General features: G+C 29.0%; 1 protein-coding gene across 1 annotated transcript in view; it reads right to left on the minus strand.

The window, feature by feature from the left end:
- The window catches only part of LOC107450191 (uncharacterized), a 97,365-nt gene that overhangs the window by 15,735 nt on the left and 58,159 nt on the right, over positions 1–23,471 (minus strand). The window contains exon 2 of the mRNA XM_016065938.3: positions 18,634–18,954. Within this exon, the coding sequence (XP_015921424.1) occupies positions 18,634–18,954 (321 nt within the window). The remainder of the gene's footprint in view (positions 1–18,633; positions 18,955–23,471) is intronic.

Consider the following 23,471-nt stretch of genomic DNA (forward strand, 5'->3'; position numbering starts at 1 on the left):
TACTTATCACCTATAATTAAAAATATTCTTTGCTTTTGTAACGATCTTAATTTTGATCATTATTCTACATCTTAAGCTTGGGTGTCTATTATTATAAAGTAATGCTATCCAAAAATTTTAATAAAGGAAAACAAATAAGTAAATTTAAATCAGCATCGAAATTTATTATTTCATAATTATTAAGCAATAAACAATTTACATTTACTTTTATAATGAGCATTGTGCGAAAATGTCAACATATGAGAATAAAATAATGAAAACAAAGGTTTAGAGAATTACTGGGATAGTGGGAATTCGCTTCCTTGTAAACTGATAATATTTAAATCTTCATCTAAAAATAATCAGAAACTAAATCTGTGAAGCCAAATTATGTTAATACAGGGCTGCCAACTAATACTTTTTTTGCAAAATATTTTATAACTAATTGCAATTAGAAACTAAAGCTTCAACAATATTTGATAATTTTGCTAACATTTTAAAAACCTCACAACAGAGAGCTGGAACATAGTGATATTTTAAATGAACTTTTAAATCATTTTCCTATAGTGGCGTGGAAAATGAATTTAAATCATGCTTTAAGACTTAAACTTTGTTACGAACGAGGGAGTCCACGTAGGGCTCATTTTTAGTGGAATGCTATTTTTAAAATATTTCAGATATTTTAGTTATTTACTGCACAATACAGGGCAAGGATGTTTTTAATTATTTAATGAATATTTGTTTGAATTTTGTTTGGAAAGGGGGGAGATAATATTTAATAAAATTTTTTGGTGGTATATTTTTCTAATCAAATTATTATGCTTCATTGAGCAATCTTATAATCACGCAATAACAAATAAGAAACAAATTAATAATAAGTGGTTTATTTAAATGGCCAAGAATTTTTTCTTATAGAAGGACTATTTTTAAAAATTGTTTTTGGTGCAGAAAATTTCTCAAGCAATTTTTTTTTCAGTGACAATTAATTTTTCTATTCAAACTTGTATTTTGAATTCATAATTAAGTAAAATAACAAATAAGAAAAACTCAAATGTAAAAACGCTTTTGGTAGGACTGGTGCATGAATTTTTAGTTTTTTTTAGTAGGAGGGGGGAGGAATATTATGTAAAATCCATTATGGTGAGAAATTTTATAAGTCATTCTTATTTTACCTTTGTTAAATCTATAAATGATATTGACACAAAGAAATAGATGTATGTAAAAATTAAATTGATGCAATTTTTTATCTATATTACGCAATTATAAATCATAGTCATATAAACTACAAATATATGTTTCATTAAAATAAAAAATCCAACATATATACATTGAAAAAAACATTTCTTTATGGAACACTGTTTTAGAGCAAAGCTGGTGCGTTACACTGCCTTAAAGCAAGCAAATGCAAGATCTAAAAATAGGTATTTTGGAACACTCTTACAGAAATATTAAAGGAACATTTTGATATGAAATTTTAATTTTATTAAAGTTAAAAAATTATTTTAATTTTATCTAGAATTCAAAATCATTTTAATTGTATTTAAAATTAAGAATTGTTTTACGATTATTTCATATTAAAAATTATTTTAATTACAAAATTATATTAACGAATCTTTTTAAAATTAGTAAAATTCTTTTACCACCGTAATTCTATTTACCGAAAGTTATTAGCAGCAGATGAAGGAGTTTTCGCAATCCCGTCCTTTTATGACTACAAATGTGTAACTTACTTTAAATTTGAATTAGTTTTTCAAATTAATATATATATAGTTTTCCATGTTTTGATAACACTTTTTTAGAGTTCTTGATATAAGGGAAAAATTATTCATTGTAAAGTTATATTTTCTTGACACTAATTATTTTTAATTATATTATTATTATTTTTAACTATATTTTATTTACTAGATAGAATTTACTCGACAACTCTAAATATTCGATTATCAATGGTGAACTTCCGAGTGAAAATTTCGCTGCCCGGTATAAAATAATTCAAATCACATAAGCAATATTAATGTCTAATTTACAAGTTTTAATTCAAACCAAAGGGAACAAATATCAATCTACACCAATATCTTGAATATATATTTGCTGAATNATATATATATATTCCTAGGTTTGATGAGCGATAGCGAGCAGTGTTGCGCGACCTTTAATGTGCTTAAAATAAAGAATAAAAGAATTTTAAGTACAAAAGCAGGATATCTAATAACATTAAGGCTAAATGTGCAACCGAAACGAGTTCAAATTATGAAACATTCTCATAAGAACTGTGTTAAGTAGTGACAGGGGTCAGTGAGCGATAGCGGTCCTGGAGTTCAAGGTGTGGAGCCCACAAATTTTAAAGGAAAAAAAATGTTTATTAGTTATCAGGAAAAAAATTGACCCAAAAACCTTTTGCTTATTAACACCTGTACATTTTGTATTTAGTTGAAATTTAATACAAAAGCGTAAAGACGCTAATAACACTAAAATGGCACTTTCAGTTTTGTAAAAGTGATATAAGGAAATAAAAATATATTTAATTTAGTTATTCGGGAAGTTTTAAAGCACTTGAGATTTTCTTTTTTTTTCATGCACACTTCAGTGTTTCTTTTTATTCTTCATTTTTTAAGCACATGCTGGTTTGGTTCGCTTAATCAACCGATTCAATTGTTTTCTGAATTTGTTGAAATTTTATCAACTATTAATAACACTGACTTTTCTGCATAAAACTTAATAAGCTAAGAAGCACAGGAAAAAACATTAAAAATCTAGTTCGTTTCTTTCCTCCTAAAAAGAGTCACAAATATTTCAATTACATTTTCAGGAATCGTAAAGAATTCAAAAATGTTCTATTTTCAAATAATTTCGCCTATCGCATTGTCTTATAATAATGTGCAAATGAAATTTTTAAAAATTATCTCAAAATGAAATACTTTATCACTTTTCATTTAAAAAATATTTTAATTTTCAAATTAACTGTAAGTCTTAAAACAAACACAAATTTAATTAATTTGTTCAGTTTTAGTTTCTTTTATTTAACACATTTAGTTTTGCTTTACAATTTGAAAGAGATTTTTATCCCATGTTTTTTCGCATAAATTTTTCCCAGATGTTATTTTACAGACTCTTTTTTACGATTTTAATTTTGTGTTCTGAAAATTATGCTTTACAAAATATATTACTCACAATTTACAGTGACCTGTGTCACACGTATTTAAACTTAAGACTGATTCAGTCTCATGCTCTTGATAGACATGGAACAGTACTAATTTAATAAGATAGAAAAATATGAGTGCATCAGTTAGTTTAAATCCTACTAGAATTTATAATAAAAGTCAAAAATGCAGTAACTAAGAAGTAAAAAGAAAGATTCAAAGATGGATGATTTAGATCTTATTTTGCATCGCCATTGCAGTAAACATGATTCCTTTTTTTTAATGTTTGCTTATTTTCGGTAACACATGTTAAATACGGCGATCTCGGGGTTTCAAATCATTACAAATGCCTTTAACATAATATATTTAATAACAAAAGCAAAGAAGATGCTCATGATTCAGTGATATAGAGGAAACTGATTACAATGAATCTTTTTACATTACCGAGCAGAGCACCATCTGTTGGGGTTTTAGAAATTATTATTGATAACATTGGGAAATATTATTAACAATACATTTGGAGAATTAGAATATTTTGCTTTGTTTAATATTTTTGCAATTCTATTTTTTTTCTTACTTTATCTTTCATTATGTAATTTTTTTGTGTTTTTATCAACCAGACCAATCTCTCATGCATGGTTCTACATGGAAGCTGCTAGTTTCTTATATTGTAGTTTTTTCCTAATCAATGTTTCATTTTCAAATAATCGCATTTCACTCTAGAAATTAATGTATATCAACATATATTATATAATCTTAAAGAATTTATCTGTTAAATCTAATCCACGAGTTGAGCGTATGTGCAAAACTCAATCAGTTAAAACCTTTCCTTTGAAGAAAGTAATGTTATTGATTTAGTTTTCTTAGGAAATGTGATGATGTGGTCTTTTGGGAAATAGATATCAGTTCAATGCTACTAAGGTCTTTTAATATTTAAGGTCTAAAGGTCTTTTAATATTGAGATCTTTTAATATTATTTAAACATATGTTCCAGAAGGATATAAACACCCTTTCCAAAATTAAGTCATTCTGTTTCTCAGTCTAGCTGCCATCATGTTGACTTATTGTCGGTTTGGCCTGACCTTTTTCTTGGATTTAATAAAATTATTAAATTATTACTGTAATTTTTAGAAAGTGTATTTTTTAAAAAACCTCACCGGTCTTCACGGAGTACCTTCTAAATTCAACATAAGTTAAAACTATATATANGTATATATATATATATACCAAAAGTTCTGAGAAAAAAAGAGAAAGTCTTTTAAAGCTGAGTTTCTCTGAAAGATTTCAACGAGCTGAAGTGTCCTCCTTTGGAGAATCAAATTAAGGCAATGTACGTGAGCGCCATCTACCGCCTAAAATCTGCCATCAAAAGGACAAATAAATAGGATGAAAAAGCGCGAGATTCTTTTTTTTCCTAAGTAAAGACTATGAAGTGAGAAAAGAATGGAGAGAATCTCATTCTTTTCCCTCAAGTAAAAAGAGGTATTAGGGTACAATGGAAGATTTTCTGTTTATAAAAAGAGGATCTAACGTATGAAGTTCTCTTCTTTGTGAAAAGAATGCTGTTTGCAGAGTATAATGCAACATCGAGTAAAAGAAGTTTTTATATTCTCCAATGTCTTTTACTTCTTTTATTTTTAAAGACGGAGTTGTAAGATTAAAGATAAAATGTTCGGAAAAACGATGCTTATTATGATTAAAGAATGATGAAGTAATAAATAGGATAACTAAATGCTAACAGTTAATGAGGTGACAAGATATTTTAAAGAATTAATTCTAAATATATTAAATAGATAGCTTCATTTTTTATTACAAAAAAGGAAAAAAAAAACATTTGTAATTTAGTAGGAGAAAGAAATACTTTACCAATAATACAAAATTGAGTGACTCACTTTATCTACGCATATTTACTTGCAAAATATAGTAGTGGGTGATGATAATTAAAAATTGAGTTTTTCGGTTAATCTTGTGACCGACTAACATAACATAGCTCTGCGAATGTGTAAAACACCCCAGTGCATATCAAAACTAATACAGGGTCATTCATAATTCCCCCCGGGGTTTTGAAGCGTTATAGTCAAAAAACGAAGATGAATATGGCAAAAAAAAGAACACATGAAATTATTCCGAAAGTTTTGAAGTCTAGTTTTAATTTAAGAGGTTGCCGGTAGATGGCAGTAACATGTACCACTGAAGCCAATTGTAGTAAAGAAAAATGGCGTTTACAGGCGAAGGGAATTATGAATAACCCTGTATGATCTTTAAGTGACTTAAATTTAATTTGATAACAGGCGTGAAATGTCTTTAAGACAAGTAGTTATCAAGAATTCGAAAAAGCATCAACTGCTTCACATTGTTGGGATCTTGAGCAAAACTTCAATTTAGAAAATCCCAAAATTATTTCCACCCATGTCACATTTTCATAGTCAAGTCTTCTTGATAACCTGGAATCTTGTTTTATTCAGATGAATGCTGTTTCCCTTGAAAACAATATTAGTTTCTCTCCATCTCTCTATAGCCTGTGGAAATGCCCTTTACCCTAATTTGCTCCTCTCAGATACTGTGAGTTTTATTTTTCGGTTTTTCATCTTTTTTCTCTTTCGGTTACTGTGGCTTTTCCAGTTTTATTTATCACCTTTATTTTTTCCATTTTATTTTGGCATTGTTACGCTTTATATTTCAAATCACTTTTTTCCCCTTCTCATTCATGCCAGGCAAGTCTTGAAAATAGGCGCCTGCTTTTGAGCACTTGAAACAAGTCGGAAGTTATTTCCAATTTGTAGTTTGTAAAAGCGAATGAAGTTTTTAATCAAGTAATATCTTCAGTTCCTTGGGATTATTTATTTAAAAAATCTTAATAAAATTGAATGAATTCAAGAAATGGAAAACAGTTTGATGATAACTGAAATATTCTATTTCAATTGATTATTTTAAAATAATTTCGTTATGAATATTTTTTAACAAAATGTTCGAATATGAAATTACATATTTTTTAACAAAATGATGGATTGATGATATAAAAAAAATCACCGGGTCAGTGATAACCTGGACTTATAAAGTGAATATAAAAAGAGGAGAAAAAAATGCTTTTTTCTTTAACTTCATATAACTTCAACCCAGTGCTGACCTAAATTATCCTCATTGGTAGTTGGATCATGGGTTAGAATCAATTTGTCGTCAGGCTTACCGTGGAAGGTTTTACTCCCCATGTAAAGCATATACGGGTTAGTTTCATCGAAAAGTAAACCAAAGGAGGCTTGTTTGTCCTAATGCAAAAGTAAATAAAATTAGAATTAAATTGAATGCGTGGTAAAAATACTCAAATAAAATTGTCGCAAATACTTCATGATGATAATAAATAAAAGAAAAAAGAAGAAAAAAAGAACTGGAGACAGTTTAAATTTACCATAAAATAGGCGAACTCCTTGTGGAAGTTAAATATTTCCAGAATGACAATCGAATTATAACTCTCGGAATTGTAAGGGACCTTAATTAAATTTTTAAGCAAATGGTTATAGTTCAAATTATTTAAATGGATTAAAATATACTTATTTAAAAAAGATTCATAAAATTTTTGGTGATATTTTATAATATGCTGCACTTGAAAATTTACCAAATCATTTTTTACCAAAATAATAACAATAGTATTAATAATAATGTTTTCGTTTTCCAAATCATAAAGTATTTTATTAAAGTCGTTGAACATCCGACACAACTGTGAGTTTACAACTGCCATTGTTCAACACCGTAGCCTTGTAATTTGGAAGGTAATCCAGAAGACAAGAGAACTCCAGGATCAAGTATTGGGAGTCATTTGTCTTCGTGGAGGACTTTTTTGATAGAACTAACCCGCATTTCCCTTACATGGAGAAGAAAACCACGAAAACCTCCAATGGTTAGTCTGACGGCAAGGGGACTCTAACCCATGATCAGCTTCCCACTGAGGATATTGCACGCCAACATTATGGTTGGGGCGGAATTCGTCCCAACACCTGGAGTTCGACTCCGGTTCACCTCAGTCGGAGGCAAACACACTATTCCCTGATCCACCACGGCTCAAATCATTTAGTATAATCAAAATTACTAGAATATGGAAAAATTTACGGTATTTCTAGTTCTCTGGGAACACCAAAAAGCTCAATGGAATGAATGTGATGAAATTTGTTACGTTTAGCATAATAGATTAGAGCATGGCATGCAAACCATTTATTCGGTTTAATTTACTTTTAAGCTTTGTATTTTTCACTAAATGTGTGATAATAAGAATTATAATTTTGAAAACCATAATTTCTGGTAAACAGTTGCCATACGAAGAGAAAAATTACAAAAGGAATAGTTTAAATACCATATATTTCGATTTTTTTCCCCCACCAAAATTATCATTACCATACGATAAGATATTTTTACCAGAATTCTTTTCTCCGTGTGTATATTAATAAAAAATTAATGAACTGAAACGTCTCTGATTAAAAATGGCAAATAATATTTCTTTTGACTATGTTTTCTACTTTTTATGTTCCATTTCAAATCATATTTTTCTCCAAAAACATCTGATACTTCAATGATTTAGCAGGAAAAAAACTAAATACTTTAAAGTTTATGCAGATTTTTATGAATCTATAACTTTTCTGCCTCTTGCTCTTATTATTACATCTATACAATCTTCCATTTTTCTAATAGTTTTTTTATACATTGTTTAATGTTAAAAGTATTCAATTTCATACTAAAATGCATCGATATATCTGCTTTCTGAATTCCTGGAAAAATTTATTCATGCATTCTTCTTTTGTTTCTACAATATAAAATTCAAAATAACTTTTGAAAATTTCTTTTTTTTTCGTTAACTTGTCTTTACTTGTATTTGACTTGCTTTAGGGCGTTTCGGACACTTTTGCATCGAAATTCAATTTATTCGGAGTATTTTTTTTCCTTTTCTTTTAGATTGTTCAACCTGGTTGAACTCAATTGTTTCAGGAATTCCCCATACTATGCTAAGCAGGGTATACATAAATATTTTTATCCTCACAGCGAACTGGCATATGAAATATTTTTCTTCTATGTTAAATCATTTTCATTTATTGATACCGTTGTTCCTTTTTTTTATTATTTTTTGTTTATTCTTTATGCAGAAATCTTAAGAAACCATTCTAAACCGTGCACCGTATAGGCTATTTTTAAAGTTTATAAAAACGAACTCAATAATTTAAGCATATTTTTAAAACTGAACTTGATCTTTCAAAATTCGGAAATATTTAAGATTATTTTTGCAATTTTGAAGTTTTTAAATTTTGAAATGCAGTGTGTAAAAAAAACTAAAGAACAATCGCTTTTTCGAATCGTTATAGTTCTGGAATGTAGTAAGAAGATTCCTCAGTGAAGGTACAGTTAAAAATTATAAATTAATGAATATGAATACTATAAATACTCCTATTTATATCAAATATATATTATAGTAAAATTTCCGGTAAAACGTTACCATATGTACGGAAAATTGATTTAAATACCACATATTTCGGTTTTATTAAAAATATTATTTTAATCAGAAGTATCTCTACGGTACAGTATGGTAATTTTACCAAGATTTTCTCTCCCTGCACCCTTCAATTAGAATTGGAGTCTCAAGGCTCTCAAGGTGGCCACGCTTTACTATAGTTTCCACAACTGTTATTACTTTTTCTCTCACCAATATACATTTTAGTAAGTAGGTGGATTACATTTGCGAAGGAGAAAATTTAAATTTGCGGGAAACTTTGTTAATGGAGAGGAGAAAGTGTAGAGTGAGTGAAAATAACTCAGCCTTGAGACTCTTAATAATAATGAGCATAATAAAAAAGTTATAGAATTTAAGTTTAATTAATATTAGCCTAATTTTTTTCAAAACATTTTTCTTTCTGCAGTACCAACGTTAACATATGAAATTTTAGTTTCATTAACGTTTATTAACATTTCGCTAACATTATTTAGCTTTATTAACATTTTCAACTCTACAGGGTATTCATATTGCAACTTTTACTTTTATTTAGCTATTGTTGATAGAAAAATTATACAGAAGTAAAACTTTTTTTGGGCTCAAAAATACATTGGTAAACCATGCAATATTACAAAGCATTCTAAATAGGTGTAGCGACCATTTATAAGAAGAACATGCAAATTATATTATATTTACTGTCATATTACATTATTTTATATTATTTTCGAGCATTATATTATTTTTTAATATCAATATCGATATATATTATTTTGATATTAATATTATAAAATGATTTTTTCATTAACTTTCAAAGTATTTTTTCTCTCTTTTTGTGTTCATGATTTTGTGTATTATCAGTAAATAAAAAAGCGAAGTAAACAATTTCTGAATTCACTGGAATATAGGCATTCAGTATTCAGTTCATTCTCTAAATTAATAATTATCTTGCATAAAAAAAGAGGCTTGGTTTCCCCAAATCTCTTTTTGTCATTAATGTCTTTTTTGGCGTTCATTAATGTCTTTTTTCATCTTGAAAATTTTGCATTAATATTTTTATTACAATTTTTTATAGAAATAAGTATATGAAGTTTTATAAAATAAGGAGTAAAATTTTTTTTCAATCAAGCAAAGCATAAGGTTTGATCAACTTTTATTTGTTAAAAATTGTTATAAATTATTGGCAATGTCGAAAATTTCTAAGAGCACCATGAAATATGGGAATTATTATATATACTTCACCTAGTTGTAAAGAATGAGAATGTGTATAAAATTAATCATTTCATACTTTTCTGTTTGTCATTTGGCCCTCTATAGAAAGCCTTAACAATGTGTAACGCGTTAATTTGTTTATGCCTTGCTGGTTTATTTCAAGCATTCTATAAAATTTCGAATTTTAAACTTTGAAGTAAGGATAATTATAAAAACAAGTTTGTGAAAGTAAGATAAAAACGTACTGAATAATGAAAATAATTGAATATTTATTCATACTAGTTATACAAAAGTTAAAAAGTGTAAAAAATACTTAATTCAATTCACCCAGTTTACATACGAAATTGCAATATAACGTAACTTAATATCTGGGTGGAAGTATTAAATCATTGTATAGTAACATATATGATAAACATATGTAATATTAAAAATACAAATAAAAACTACGCTATTATTTTTTCCTGTCAAAAAAATATTGAGAAAATTTAGGGATAATAATGCCTGAATAAAATATTTTTTATAAAATATTTTATTAAGAAATATTTATTTTTCAGATTTATTCAGAATGTTTGAGTCTTATTCCTTTGGTAAAAATGTCAGTTTGATGTATTACAATTGCTGGAAGCAGAAGCATAACCCAAAATTCTATTTTTGAATTTTTTTGTAAAGAATACGCCAAGTGACATTATCAGAAATGGCATTTTGCCCAATGATATCAATTTCGAAAAGTTTACTAGTAAAGAAAAAGTGAAAAATTTTTTTGAGCCTTCGAGCAATATTTAGTTTAACAATTTAAATAAGTTGAATGATATTTGTGTCAGCACATATTTTAAATATATATTGGATAGAACTCATGATTTGCACGCATCACTTTTTTCAGAACTTGTTGTAACATTTCTTGTTCAACAATTCTTGACTGAAATATATATGGATGTGTAATATAGTGTGCAATCAGCAAAAATTTCAGGAAGCTAGTCAAAACATTGCCACCTTCCCTGTTACTGCTTTTTTTTTTGTTTGAAATTTTGTTGAATACAACAATGCATGAAACTTACATTTGGAATATTTATTCCGAAATAAATTAAATACTTATTCCAACATAATAAAATATAAAATTTTAAAAAAATATCGAGATAGTAAAAATTGAAATAATATCGTATTAATAAAAATAAAAATAATATCTTAATAAGAAATCAAAATAATAAAAATGTGTGATTTTAAGCATATATTAACTGACAATTATCGGGTAGCAGTATCAATATAGCGAATGTTTTTACACAAATTTATTAAATATGATGTAACTTCGTTAAAATTTTCGAGTCAAAAAAATTTCGAAGAGAAATTCCGAAATCATGAGCCTTACACAAAAATAACGCAATTGCTGAGAATAAAGACAAATAAACCTTTTTTATTATTTTGCTGATATAAAATTAAATGGAATGCGTTTTCTAATGTTTTTAATACGAAATTAATACGTCACGAAATTTCGAATCTCTCATTTAAGACATTTAAGTGACGGTCTTGATTTTGCTTAAATTTCATTATAAATCCATGTTGGTTTTCATCAATTATTATCACAGATTTCTGAAATTCTGAATTTTTTTAATATGATATTATTACACAGGAAATTTTGAATCGCGCATTTGAGAAATACGTTTTTGAAGCATGTGTTTAATTAGTTTCATTTTTTCTTAAATTTTTATATTTTCACAACCGATGCATTTAAGAGGATATTATTACAACAAGTGAATTGCAAACAGCTCAATTGAAGAACTTTTTCAGTCACGCGTCTGATTCGTGCCGATTTCGTCATGAATTTACATTATTTTTCGATTTGCTATTTTGTTGGTTACGCCCCCTACATAATTTTTAAAATCCAGATGTTTTTAATGTGAAACTATTATGACTCATGATTCTCGAATTACGCATATGAGCAATTAATTTTCAATTTTCGACCACTTCCGTTTGATTAGAACGATGTGGTTTTTGATCGTAATTTCACAATCCCCTACGTAATGCTATCTGCAATGTAGTTAGTAAAGAAAATATACTTAATTTAAAGTTTAAGATGAATACATCAAGGATTATGCTCAATTAAAAGACAATAACCGAACACTAACCGAATTTCTTAATGAAAGCAATATTGACATGTCCTTAATTCATAATTTAATAAAAGATCATTTAAAGTTGCCATTAAGGGAATCCTTATATATATATACACACATTCCTGAAAGAGGTTGAGGACTTTTCCGTTTTAACATTAAAGTAAGAAAAGTTAATCAATTAAAAGGATCCTCTGAACAATCATCTTCCCATCTTCCCATCTTCCCATCTTCCAAATCTATGTAGAAAAAACTGAAAATATTGATGATATTTATCAATTAATGGAACTCTAAATCAAAGTTATTGTGGAACCTTTTAAAGCTAGATATAAACCACATCAATATTTAATTTCCAGGGCTAGAACCACGCCTAAAGCAATTGCCACGTTAAGACAAGATGTTTTAAATGTGCAGGCCCCTATGCCACCAAAGACTGTATCAAGCACTATGAAGAATCCACTAAAAGTGTAAATTGAGGTGGCCCACACACATCTAATTGATCGAAATTTCTCCAAATGAAGTAATAAACAAACCTATAGGAGTAAGAAAGTAATTAATAAGCCAAGACAACTTACTGTAGTAGTGGCACATTCCCTAACCCCTCCAGATCTCGCTCCTCTAACGAAGATGAAACTAATGATAAAAATCTTAGCAACGCAAAAAACATCAAAACTTTAGAACAAATCACGGAACTCATGAGATTCGTTAAAAAACTAAAAAATATTTTCAGCCAAGACATCAAAACAATCGATGATAACATAGAAAAAAAACTGACAATCCACTTCTCCAATTATTCATTATCATGAATCAGTTCTACAGACAGAAGGAGCTAATATTACCACAAATAAGGAATAATGATACAGAACAACCACAATGATTCGGTAATAAGCATCAAACCTAAATTTAATGATCTCAAAGTTTTTTTAAATTAACTTAGCCCAGACATTCTACTCATTCAAGAAAAAACCGAAAACCAACAATAAACTGAAAATTCCAAATTATTCCTTATACCACATCTCTAGAAATCCTTATGTAGGAGGACAATACTGTGGCACAGGAAGTTTTGTTAAAAATCTTCATCCGCATAGACAAGTCACACCTCCCTTCCTTAGATATTGCGAACTAACCCTTATAGAAATTAATTTAAATAGAAATAAATTTCAATTATCTTCTATCCTATACCTCAAAAGTAAAATTCCTATAGCCAAAGATTATAACTGCAAGCATAAGGACTGTAATTATCCCAAATCTACAGAGATGGCAGGATGTTCCAGGACTTTATCACAAAATCCAACCAATCTTGAGATCATTTATCCAGATGCTCCCTCGATATTCGAAATCAAGTCGGCTAACTCAATCGACTTTATCATAGTTCGAAATTTCAAATGTAGACATCATGTTGATGCTATCGACGGGATCTCATCTGATCACAGATCAGTTTTTATTCACCTAAGCTTTTAGCTATCCCTTATCAACAAGAATGAAAAGTACGAAAAAGAGAAAGGAAACCAAAGTACAGAACCGGGGAAATTTCCTGGACACACTGCCCATGTTTTCTCACCTATGGAAACGACCACTAATATAGTTACAAGCGTACAAGACCTCACTGAAATTATCAATGTAGAACACCGTAACTTACCCAACCAATTAAATAACACCAAAAGCAATCTCATACCTAAGCAGATTATCGACATCATAGAAAGCAGAAATCGAGTCCAAAAAATTGGCAAAAAAGTAGGCTACCAGAAGACAAGAGGACCTTCCAAAGCTTTACGTAAAAACCAAAATTGACAAATTCCAGCTAGAGAAATGTCAAAGTTGTTGAAAGCTTTTGCCAAGAAGACTAATTAGAATCTAGAAAGCAGCAAATAGCTTCATAAAGGAGAAAAACTATATGCCTTCTCTTGTCAAACCTAAAAACAGCAATCAAGAAAATCAAAATTTAATATAACGAGTAAACTTTTAATTTATAAAATGATTCTAAGATCAATCGTTAGCTGTGGGTACCCAAGTTACGATGGACTGTCCAAAAGCATTCTTAGAAGAATACAAACCCTGCAAAGAACCATCGTCAGCTTGATAGCCACTGCCCATTTATATTATAGAAATTAAGATGGCTAAAGATCTTAAAGTCGGCAGTATCGGCTCATTCTTCTCAAAACTCGCTATAAGACTTTATAATAATCTAATCCATATAAATAATGTTGAAATTCAAATTGTACTTATGTATGACTAGTACACCAACAGTAAAAAGCATTTGTCTTTTCTTCTGAAAAATAATTGCATACAAAAATATATATCAAATAATAAACATGCCTTGTATTCACTATCTAATCTTCTTGTTATCTACTACAGAACGAACAACTTAAAAATTTCTAGAATTCTCTTGTGTATCAGAATTTCCTTGTAATACATAATTATACTTGTTTACTAGTTTAAGGTGCTGCTATGAAAGAAGAAGTTGAGATGAAAGTCAAATAAAGTGTTTTAACTAAAAAAAGCATCATTCTTTCTAAATTAGATTTGTAAGCATACACCCGTTTAAAAAATAATCGAGAATTTTGCAGTAAACAAAGACGCTTTCTACGATAATGCACTCATCTTGCTGGGGTAGTCTTCCAACTATAAACAACTTTACTTTGTCCATAGACGACATATTGTTAAATGTTGCGCTCTTCAACTCAACATTAATTTAATTAAGGCAAACCATGTTCATTAAAATTAAATTGCAAACATTAATGAAGATTAGCTTTTGAATTATACAAAACTTGAAAGTTAATGTTGTTGAATAATTTAATTACCAAGTAATTTTCATGGTAGGTTTTGTTTAATTACTCAAGAAAAATGTAAATGTCGTAAAGAATGCGAGAAGTTTACTCTAAAATAGTGTTTCTTTTTCTATATTTTAAAGTATCTCACTAATAAGGAATATCAAAGTACTTTAGTTTATAAATATTTAATACTCTTACTTTATGAGTTGTCATTTAAATATATCTAGTTTACACATAAAGTAAAATTCAAGCACCTACTGAAAATTTTAATAAATAAGTAAACAAATAATAATCTTTGTTGCATAAACACACACACCAACATTTAACCCCACGCCCCTGCCCCTAAAGGGGCATTTATCGGTTAATGGTTAAGGTTAGAAGACAAGACAGATAAAAAAAAGAGAAAAAGTAGCAAATAGAAACAAAAAAGAGACGAAAATAAATAAAAATATAAAATTTCAAAAAAATATAAAAATTGAAAAAAAAAAGAAAAAAGAATCGATTTTTCTATTAGTTAGGGCATTTGATTAAAAAGTATACAGAGCTAATTGGTCAAGTTTAATAGTGGTTGGTGCTCAACATAGCATATATTTGTCATTTTTTCATGAAAATTTAATTTTATATAAACATTAAAAGTAACTAATAAACAGAAAAATATTCTTAATCATCATAATACAATGTGCAAACTGTTCTTGACTACTTCAATTTGACAATTTGAATATTTTTATTTTAAAAACAAAAATAATTATTTTATGTTCATAACATGCCATCGCTTAATCCAGAGTTTCTCCACCCGGTTTTCTCGAAGAATTGGTAAAATATTTCAAATTTTTAACCATGGGCGGGCAAGATTATTCATCTGAACTGTTAGTGTAATTTTTGCAAATTCAAAATTGCGGCAATCACTACTTTTTCGGTTGGGGTACAATGGTTTAACCAATTGATACTACGTTTATTCTCTTGACAAGCATCGATTGCACAAACTATTTCAAGTATAAATTCAAATAAATTGCATCACAAACAACAAGCATCGTTTCACTGATGAGTAGCCCTTTAGATTTAAATATCTCGTCTCTAAATTGAAGAGGATTAAATTCTATGCCGAAAATTATATTCAATTTGCAATTTAAGAGCCTCCTCATTCAAACCAATGTCGTCTCCCCCAACTTAATTGAACGGAATACATTATGTGATGAGTGTTGGATTTTAATTTCCGCCCTCTCGGATCGAACTGTGTGTCCCTATTTTAGAATTGGTTCCATGAGTCAACGAGCTTCACTAATTTTTGGAGAGCATGTAAGATTTGCAATCCTAATTAAAGGACCAAAGTAATACTTAGAAATTACTTACCAGACAAATTTTGAATTGGGATAAATTTTTCTTTCCATAATGATTAGTCGAAATCGATGGAATTAAAATATGCTGGAATAACTACATCATTAAAATTTTCGAAAGTTGATATAATGTATTAGCTAGCAATATTCAAATAACTCTATTCAAATTAGTTTACTAAGATTTTAAGCTTGTGGTTCTAAAAATTAATAATAATTAAAGCATATAAAGAATTCCGTACCAAAGAAAAGACAAATTAATATGTGCTAGACTAATTAATATATTCTTTAAATATGCTAGAATAACTACATCATTAAAGTTTTCGAAAGTTGATATAATGTATTAGCTAGCAATATTCAAATAACTCTATTCAAATTAGTTTACTAAAATTTTAAGCTTGCGCTTGTAAAAATGAATAATAAGTAATACATATAAAGGATTCCGTACCGAAGAAAGTACTAATTTTTTTTTCTGCAATAAAATATTTAAAAAACAGTTTTGTTTGAATGAAAATAGTAAAGTTTATTAAGAAAAAATGATATAATAAATAGTGAGTAATAGAGTTATAATGGTAATCAAATAGAATCATCGCTAATGTCACTGAAAACCTGCTATCGTTGAGAAATCTTCAACGTAATTAGCAATTTCGTTTAAAGTAATTATTGCCACCACCCTCAAGTGCCATGATCAGTTCAAAAGAGCTTTTATCATTTCCTATGACAATAAAAATAAATATAGCTTGGTTTTTGTTTTTATTGCTCTCATTCTAAGAAACATGAAAGAACTTACAATTACACCATCTATCAATAAGTTCTGACTAAAGGCTTGGTTTCTTAGGACAGGACGCCGTCAGCTGGAAATCAGCGCTAACCTTTGATTGGTCCATTTGTGAGTTTGATAGTATACGTCATCGAACGCTCATCTTGAACTACAATTGCCGTCCAACTCAACTGCAGTTGGATTACAACGTGACGTTAACCACAGAAGCAATGGCGGACAACATCCAACAGCACATTGAAATCAGCCAAGATTTTGATTTTGACATTAAACATAGCTTCTTCATTAAACATAGCACTCTTCATTTAGCTCAGCTATAATGTGTTTTTTCTTGGACAAAGTCATTATTTGCTCTCTAAAACACTGGTCGACAATAACAAAATCAATATAAATTCAAAATAAATATTTGTTTACGTTATTAACGCATGCGCAATGAGAGATAATGTCTGCGTTGGACCAACTGCTCACGCTGAGCTAACAAAAAAGTATTTTTTTGGCGTCAGCTCTACGTCAACTTTCCGCTGCCGCCCAGATAAGGCACTAGTTCTAAGAAACCAGGCCTTGAGCTAACAAACCAGTATTTTGTTGGCGTCAGCGGGACGTTGACGTCACGCTGACACCCAGATAAGGCGCTTGTCCTAAGAAACCAGACCTTAACATGTATATTGCCGGAGAAAGAATTGGAGGTGTTTCCCCGGATATGGACTCAGCTGAAATTTATGACCAGGTCAACATCTACGACAGCGAACTTCTGGTGGTCGTTTTACACATATTGTTACTTCCACTGACAAGGACGTTAACTGCGCCTAACTACATACTCTTGCATAGTGTATGTGTAGGAAAAGAAATATATGTGTTTGCCTTAATATAATTTTTTTGAATTAATTGTTACTGTGGAGAATTTTTTTTATTTTTTGTTCTGTTCATTGTTTGGGATTTGGAAATTTATATGACATATTTAAATTATATAATTTATTTATATTATTTTATTATGATTTAAATTATTATAAATTCGCATCATGTTTAATAGATAGATTATATTCCATTCATAGTTTGGTTTATTATACGAATTGGCTTAAGATGTAATGAAATCAAAACAAGCTAAAATAAAATTCATAAAAAATTTAAATTTTAGCTAGAAAATGCATGTTTTTACTTAATTATTGATTATTTGTGCAAAAACAAATGCTCTTTTTTTACCAATTACTCATTTTAAATATAAGTTAGCCTATGAGTCATGAAGGTGGTCCCTTTATACAAGAATATGGTCACGCATCAAAATTGAAATTGAAAATTGAATTTTGAAAAACTTTAAAATTTATAAAAAAAAATAATTACATTTCTTATTTTAAAGATTGCCTCGTGTACAAACTATTCCCTTCAAATTAATTTCACTTTAATTTACTTACTTTCTATTTTAATATTAATCTTACAAGTCTTTTGTATGTTATGCTTATTTTCATCGGTATATGGTGCAGTATTTTAATTTGTATTAAGTAAAAATTTATTTTTAAATGATCTGTCTTTTTCTGAAAAACAAATTTTTATCAACTCATGGTTCTACGTAAAATACTCATTTATGTATAATGTTGTTAAATTATATGTTCATGTACAATGCTGATAAATTTTGTAATATTATTGTCATAAAAACGCTATATATTTTAACGTTATTTTAATTTATATAAAATATTCACAATACACTTGTCAAATTTGGTTGAAAAATATTCTTTTAAATCTGCGCACTACGCAAAAAAAAAGAAATTGATCTTATATCAAATAATATAACGTAACACAATAATATTGAGAAAAAAAATAAGAAAATCGTAATAATTCAGCTGCAAGCATATATAATTTACCTTCATCCGTATCCGTGAAACCACCAAAATAATCTCTTTCGTAATCAGAGCTGGATTCTGTGCTTGAACCAGGATCACTACATTCGGATACTTCTGGCTGGACAACGGTCATTTTACCGTAAGTTAATGTATCGTGGACAGGACTGGGCGGTTCTATAACAGTGATATCATCAGCTCCGGATCCATCTGCTTGAAGCCTGTGATATCCCTTGCGATCATATCTTGATTCATTTGTTGTACCGAGGCGGGATGATATACTTCCTTCTAAAATACTACGTGTTCCAAAGTCTTGCAAAGTGAGAGCATCAGGCAAATGATCACCTACATCCGAAAAAGAAAAAGAAAACTGATTAAGATATAGGACATTGAAAAAATGTTAAACTATATCTTTAACTTATATATTTTACCAAGCACTCCGGACTAGGTAAAAAGGAGGCCGTTATTTTTACATATCATTGGGAATCGTTTATAATAAGATCAAAGAAGGTTCTTTGCCACCAGAGTCATTCAGGGTTAAAGCTGATAATAAATTATAGTTTTGACAGAATCTGGCTTAAAGTTTTATTAATACTAATTGATGTAAAACAATTGGGTTTGCTTTATTTCAGGGATTTAGTTCGTAGGACTATGAAAATTTGCACCATGAACTAGCTGTAGTAGTTTTACATATTACTGGGAATCGTTTATAATCAGGTCAAAGAAGGTTCTTTGCCACAAGAGTCATTCAGGGTTAAATCTGATAATAACTTATAGTTTTGACGGAATCTGACTTAAAGTTTTATTAATACTAATTGATGTAAAACAGTTTGGTTTGCTTTATTTCAGGGATTTAGTTCGCTAGGACTATGAAAATTTACACCATGAACTAGCTGTAGTATAAACAAGTATTAATTTGAGGAAGAAAAAAAGATAAAAACGTTTTGGTTTCTTAGCTCTGTGTATTTTTATGCAAGTAGTTAAGGTATGGTGGATATTACCCTTTTGTTTGCTTTTATAAAAAAAATCTAACGAAATCATTATCGAGAGAGGACAAAAACTCACGATATGCAAATAAAGCTGTCAGTCATTTGAATAAAAGCTACATTAGCTGCAAAAATACACATAAATTGAAAATAATTGTTGACTTGTTTTAAGCACTCAAAGGCATTCCATTTTCAAGACTTGCCAGTCATGTATGAAAAGAAAGAAAAGCTATTGTAAGTATCAGGCGAAAAGTTGCCTACGAAAAATGGAAAAATAACGGTGAGAAACAAAACTAGAAAAGTAACAGTAGTCAAAAGAGAGAAAAGATGGAAAACAGAACAAAGAAAACTACAGTGGCCGGGTAAATCAGGGGAACATGCTATGGAGAGAAGGTGAAGAAATTTAAAATTGAATTCATGCCCAAAACTCCAACAATGAGAAAGGTAATGTCGCTGTTTCTATTTCAAATTTCTCAAAATGTGCTCGTTTCTAGGCCCTTCCTTAAGTTCACAAGCCTCTACTTGCATTTAGACTTATTGTCTCGAATATTTATACAGCATGCTATAAACTTGCTCGTTATTTAGCTCGAATCATCTCACTTCTAAGATGTAACAATGAAGGCAATGTTAAAAATTTGGATTTCGTTTCCCTTTCAACAAAACTGCGCTCTCACTTGATGTTGCTTCCCTTTGCACAAATGTCTTCCCTTTTAGTGCTATTAATTGTTTAAAACCACAACTGCAAGGATTTAACTAATCTTTTACTGAAATTGAAGATATTATCTCCCTTGTCAATTCCTGCATTCAGAAAACTGTTTTTCAACTCAATGTTAATTTCCTTAAACAAATTAAACGATTCGTAAAATCAACAATTTTATTTACTTATAAAAAAACTATTTTAATTATTTACATAAGAATAATTTGGATTGCGTTAAAGTTATTTAGCATCTACTATAATATTTCCAGAAAGTAATATTTCGTCAAGTTCTATTGAAAAGTGCTCTTGGAACAACGGTCATGCCATTTACTTTGAACTTTATTTTGTCAGGCTTCAACAGGTTCAGTGACCTTCATTTATATATGCAGAGCATCGAAATAAATCAAACATTGTCTTACAACTCTTTTCGACTTTCATCACTGAATTAAGCAATTTTATCTGTTATTTTAATTCACTTAAAAGAAGAAAATTTTATAATCTTGACAAACAAAGATGAACATAAAATCTAAAGCTTCCTTCGGAATGTAACTTGTGACAAAATTTGTTAGAGTAATAAAAATAACAAAGTTAAATGCATATAAAGCGGGTATTTCAGTCAGTCAGAAAATGGTTCTAATTCACAATGCGTAGATTTCGCAGCAAACACGACTCAGAATAAAGTTTCCTAGACATACTTAAGAAAACTTAATTTGCTTGACGAAACATAATACAAAAGTTTGCGAATGTGTGGCAACTGAAAAGTGCGGCAACTGTCCTGATGTGCAAATTGCTCACCCATACTCTACAATGCAGCGTAAATTAAACAATTGTTGAGTAAACTCAAACAATATGTTGAGCAATTTAAATATAATGAAGACAAGACGTTTCAGGGTTCTTATCTGGGAGCAATAAGCGGCTTCTTTATATGCAGAGTATTTGTTATTGTCTGTGAAAACTGTTGAATAACTATTGAATAGTTGTATGATATAAATAGCTTACATACCTATATTTTCAATACTAGCATTATCATGGATATGATTGATTAATTTGAATAATGTTTAGGAGGAAATTATTGACGATTTTAATAAACGAATAGCAAAATGAAGTAAAAAGTGGTTTTGTGTTCAACCTCAATTATAAGTTGAGCTTCAATTTGTGTTTAAGAATTGTGGATAATAAAATTAAGGAGTTGGGAGTGAAGCTTTTTCATAGGTAAAGAGACAAAATCGAAAAACGTAGTCGTCTATTATTAGTTTTTTTTTTAAGTACGATATTTCGATGATTCACGGAAAAAAGTTGAATGTCGCAAATAAACAATAACAATCAGAAACGGCTATAAAACACAAATCTTTTAACATCATTACGTAATTCATGTCAGCTCATCATTCGGTACTATGATCTAAGTCAGTGCTTCCCAAAGTGTGGTACGCGTACCCCCTGTGGTACGGGAGCAGTTTAGCGGGGGTACCCGTTATTATGCGAAATATCTAGCAACAAACGAACATTTCAAAATTTTTTATTTGAAAGCAAAGCTAGCCATGAAAATGTGCGATTACGTATTTTTCTATTGGCTATTTTTTGCAGAGTTAACAGTTAAAAATTAGTGGTGTCAGCAGTTGTGATTTTTAACTTGTGTGCAATTTTTTTTATAATAAAAAATAAATTCAGTTTTTTATAAATGGTACGCAGCGTTGCGAAATATTGAGCACGCAGCGTTGCAAAAGTCATGAGTTTGGGAAACACTGAACTAAGGTTAGCTAAAAAATGAATTAAAAGGAAGGGATTAAAAAAGAGAAAAAAGGTCAAACAGTTAAATTAATAAGTTTGATAAAATTAGTTACCAAAATTTTTGACTAAGGAGACTTCAATGATGATCTTTTTTTGACAAAACTCCCACATTCATTAGCAGTACTGAACCTATCAGCTAAAACAGACAACTAATTATTTTGAAAAAATATGTTCTCTTGAAAAATACTTTCCAAGAACTTAAAAAAAATGGTCTAAAGATCTTATTCTTTATACTCCAAACATTAATAAGTGTTTCATTATTCAAACAGATGCCATCAACTTAGGTATGGGGGTTATTGTAACACAATATGATTAAACGAGAAAGGAATATATCCCATACTATATAAAATTATTCATATTCCCTTGAAATGTATGTTTTGAAAAAATATTTAAAGTTTTTTCCTTGTTTTGTCAAATTAGGCTTCATGTCACTTGAATTTATATGTCTGGAACTGCGTTTAGTTTCGTTATGAATTTGTTTTTTGAGTACGCATTTTTTTTACATTTTGCTATGAAAAAAACTGGTATTTTATATTCATTTCATTAAATATTTATTTAGAATTCTGTATAATTTACGTTTATTAAATATTTATTAGCATTTTTCTTGTATTTCATGTGTATTTTTATTAAAATAAATTAAACATTAAATGAATAATGGATATTTGAATGAATAAAAATTTAAATACGTGTTTCAAAAATCATTACTGGTTAAAAATGGATGAACTCTAGGTTTCCGCGGAACAATTTTTTGAAACCGCTGCTTTAGATAAATATAAACCATTTATTTATTTATTTTATTGTAAGGATGATTTCCCGTTTATTTCTGTTATTACCAGAACTTGCCAACAAATATCCATTTTGTCGTATATTTTTTTTGTAGTTTAAAATCAGTCGAATGCTGGAATTAAATTGAAAATTTCAAAACAAATTAAACATAGCGTAAAAGAGATAAATAAATTAAACTTACTCCGAAAGAAGAAAAAAACTTCCAGCTTAAAGAAATAATTAAATATCAAATCATGCATACGCCCTCTCAAAAATATTCTCTACTATTCGTAAACATTTTGCAAGAAAATAGATTATCAGTGCTAAAGCGTATTTTCTATATTTTTATCCTTAAACGAAAATATAAATATTGGGTATTTTGCATGAAGGAAAAACAAAAATTTCAATGTCCTCATTTGAAGAAAAATGGAATTTACATCGGAAAGGAGTCGTGATAAATGGAGAATAAATCGAATAAAAATTCAATTTGAGAAACTCTAGGAATTCAGAGAAATGGTGTAAAAATTTCAATAAGGTCTAGATTAATATGCATGCAGCTGTAAGCAGATAGATTATTCAATGGAGCGATCAAAATTATTAAAATATCTGAGTTTGTTCTATGTTTT

Source organism: Parasteatoda tepidariorum, chromosome 4 (assembly GCF_043381705.1).
Source record: "Parasteatoda tepidariorum isolate YZ-2023 chromosome 4, CAS_Ptep_4.0, whole genome shotgun sequence".
NCBI classification, from domain to species: Eukaryota; Metazoa; Arthropoda; class Arachnida; order Araneae; family Theridiidae; genus Parasteatoda; species Parasteatoda tepidariorum.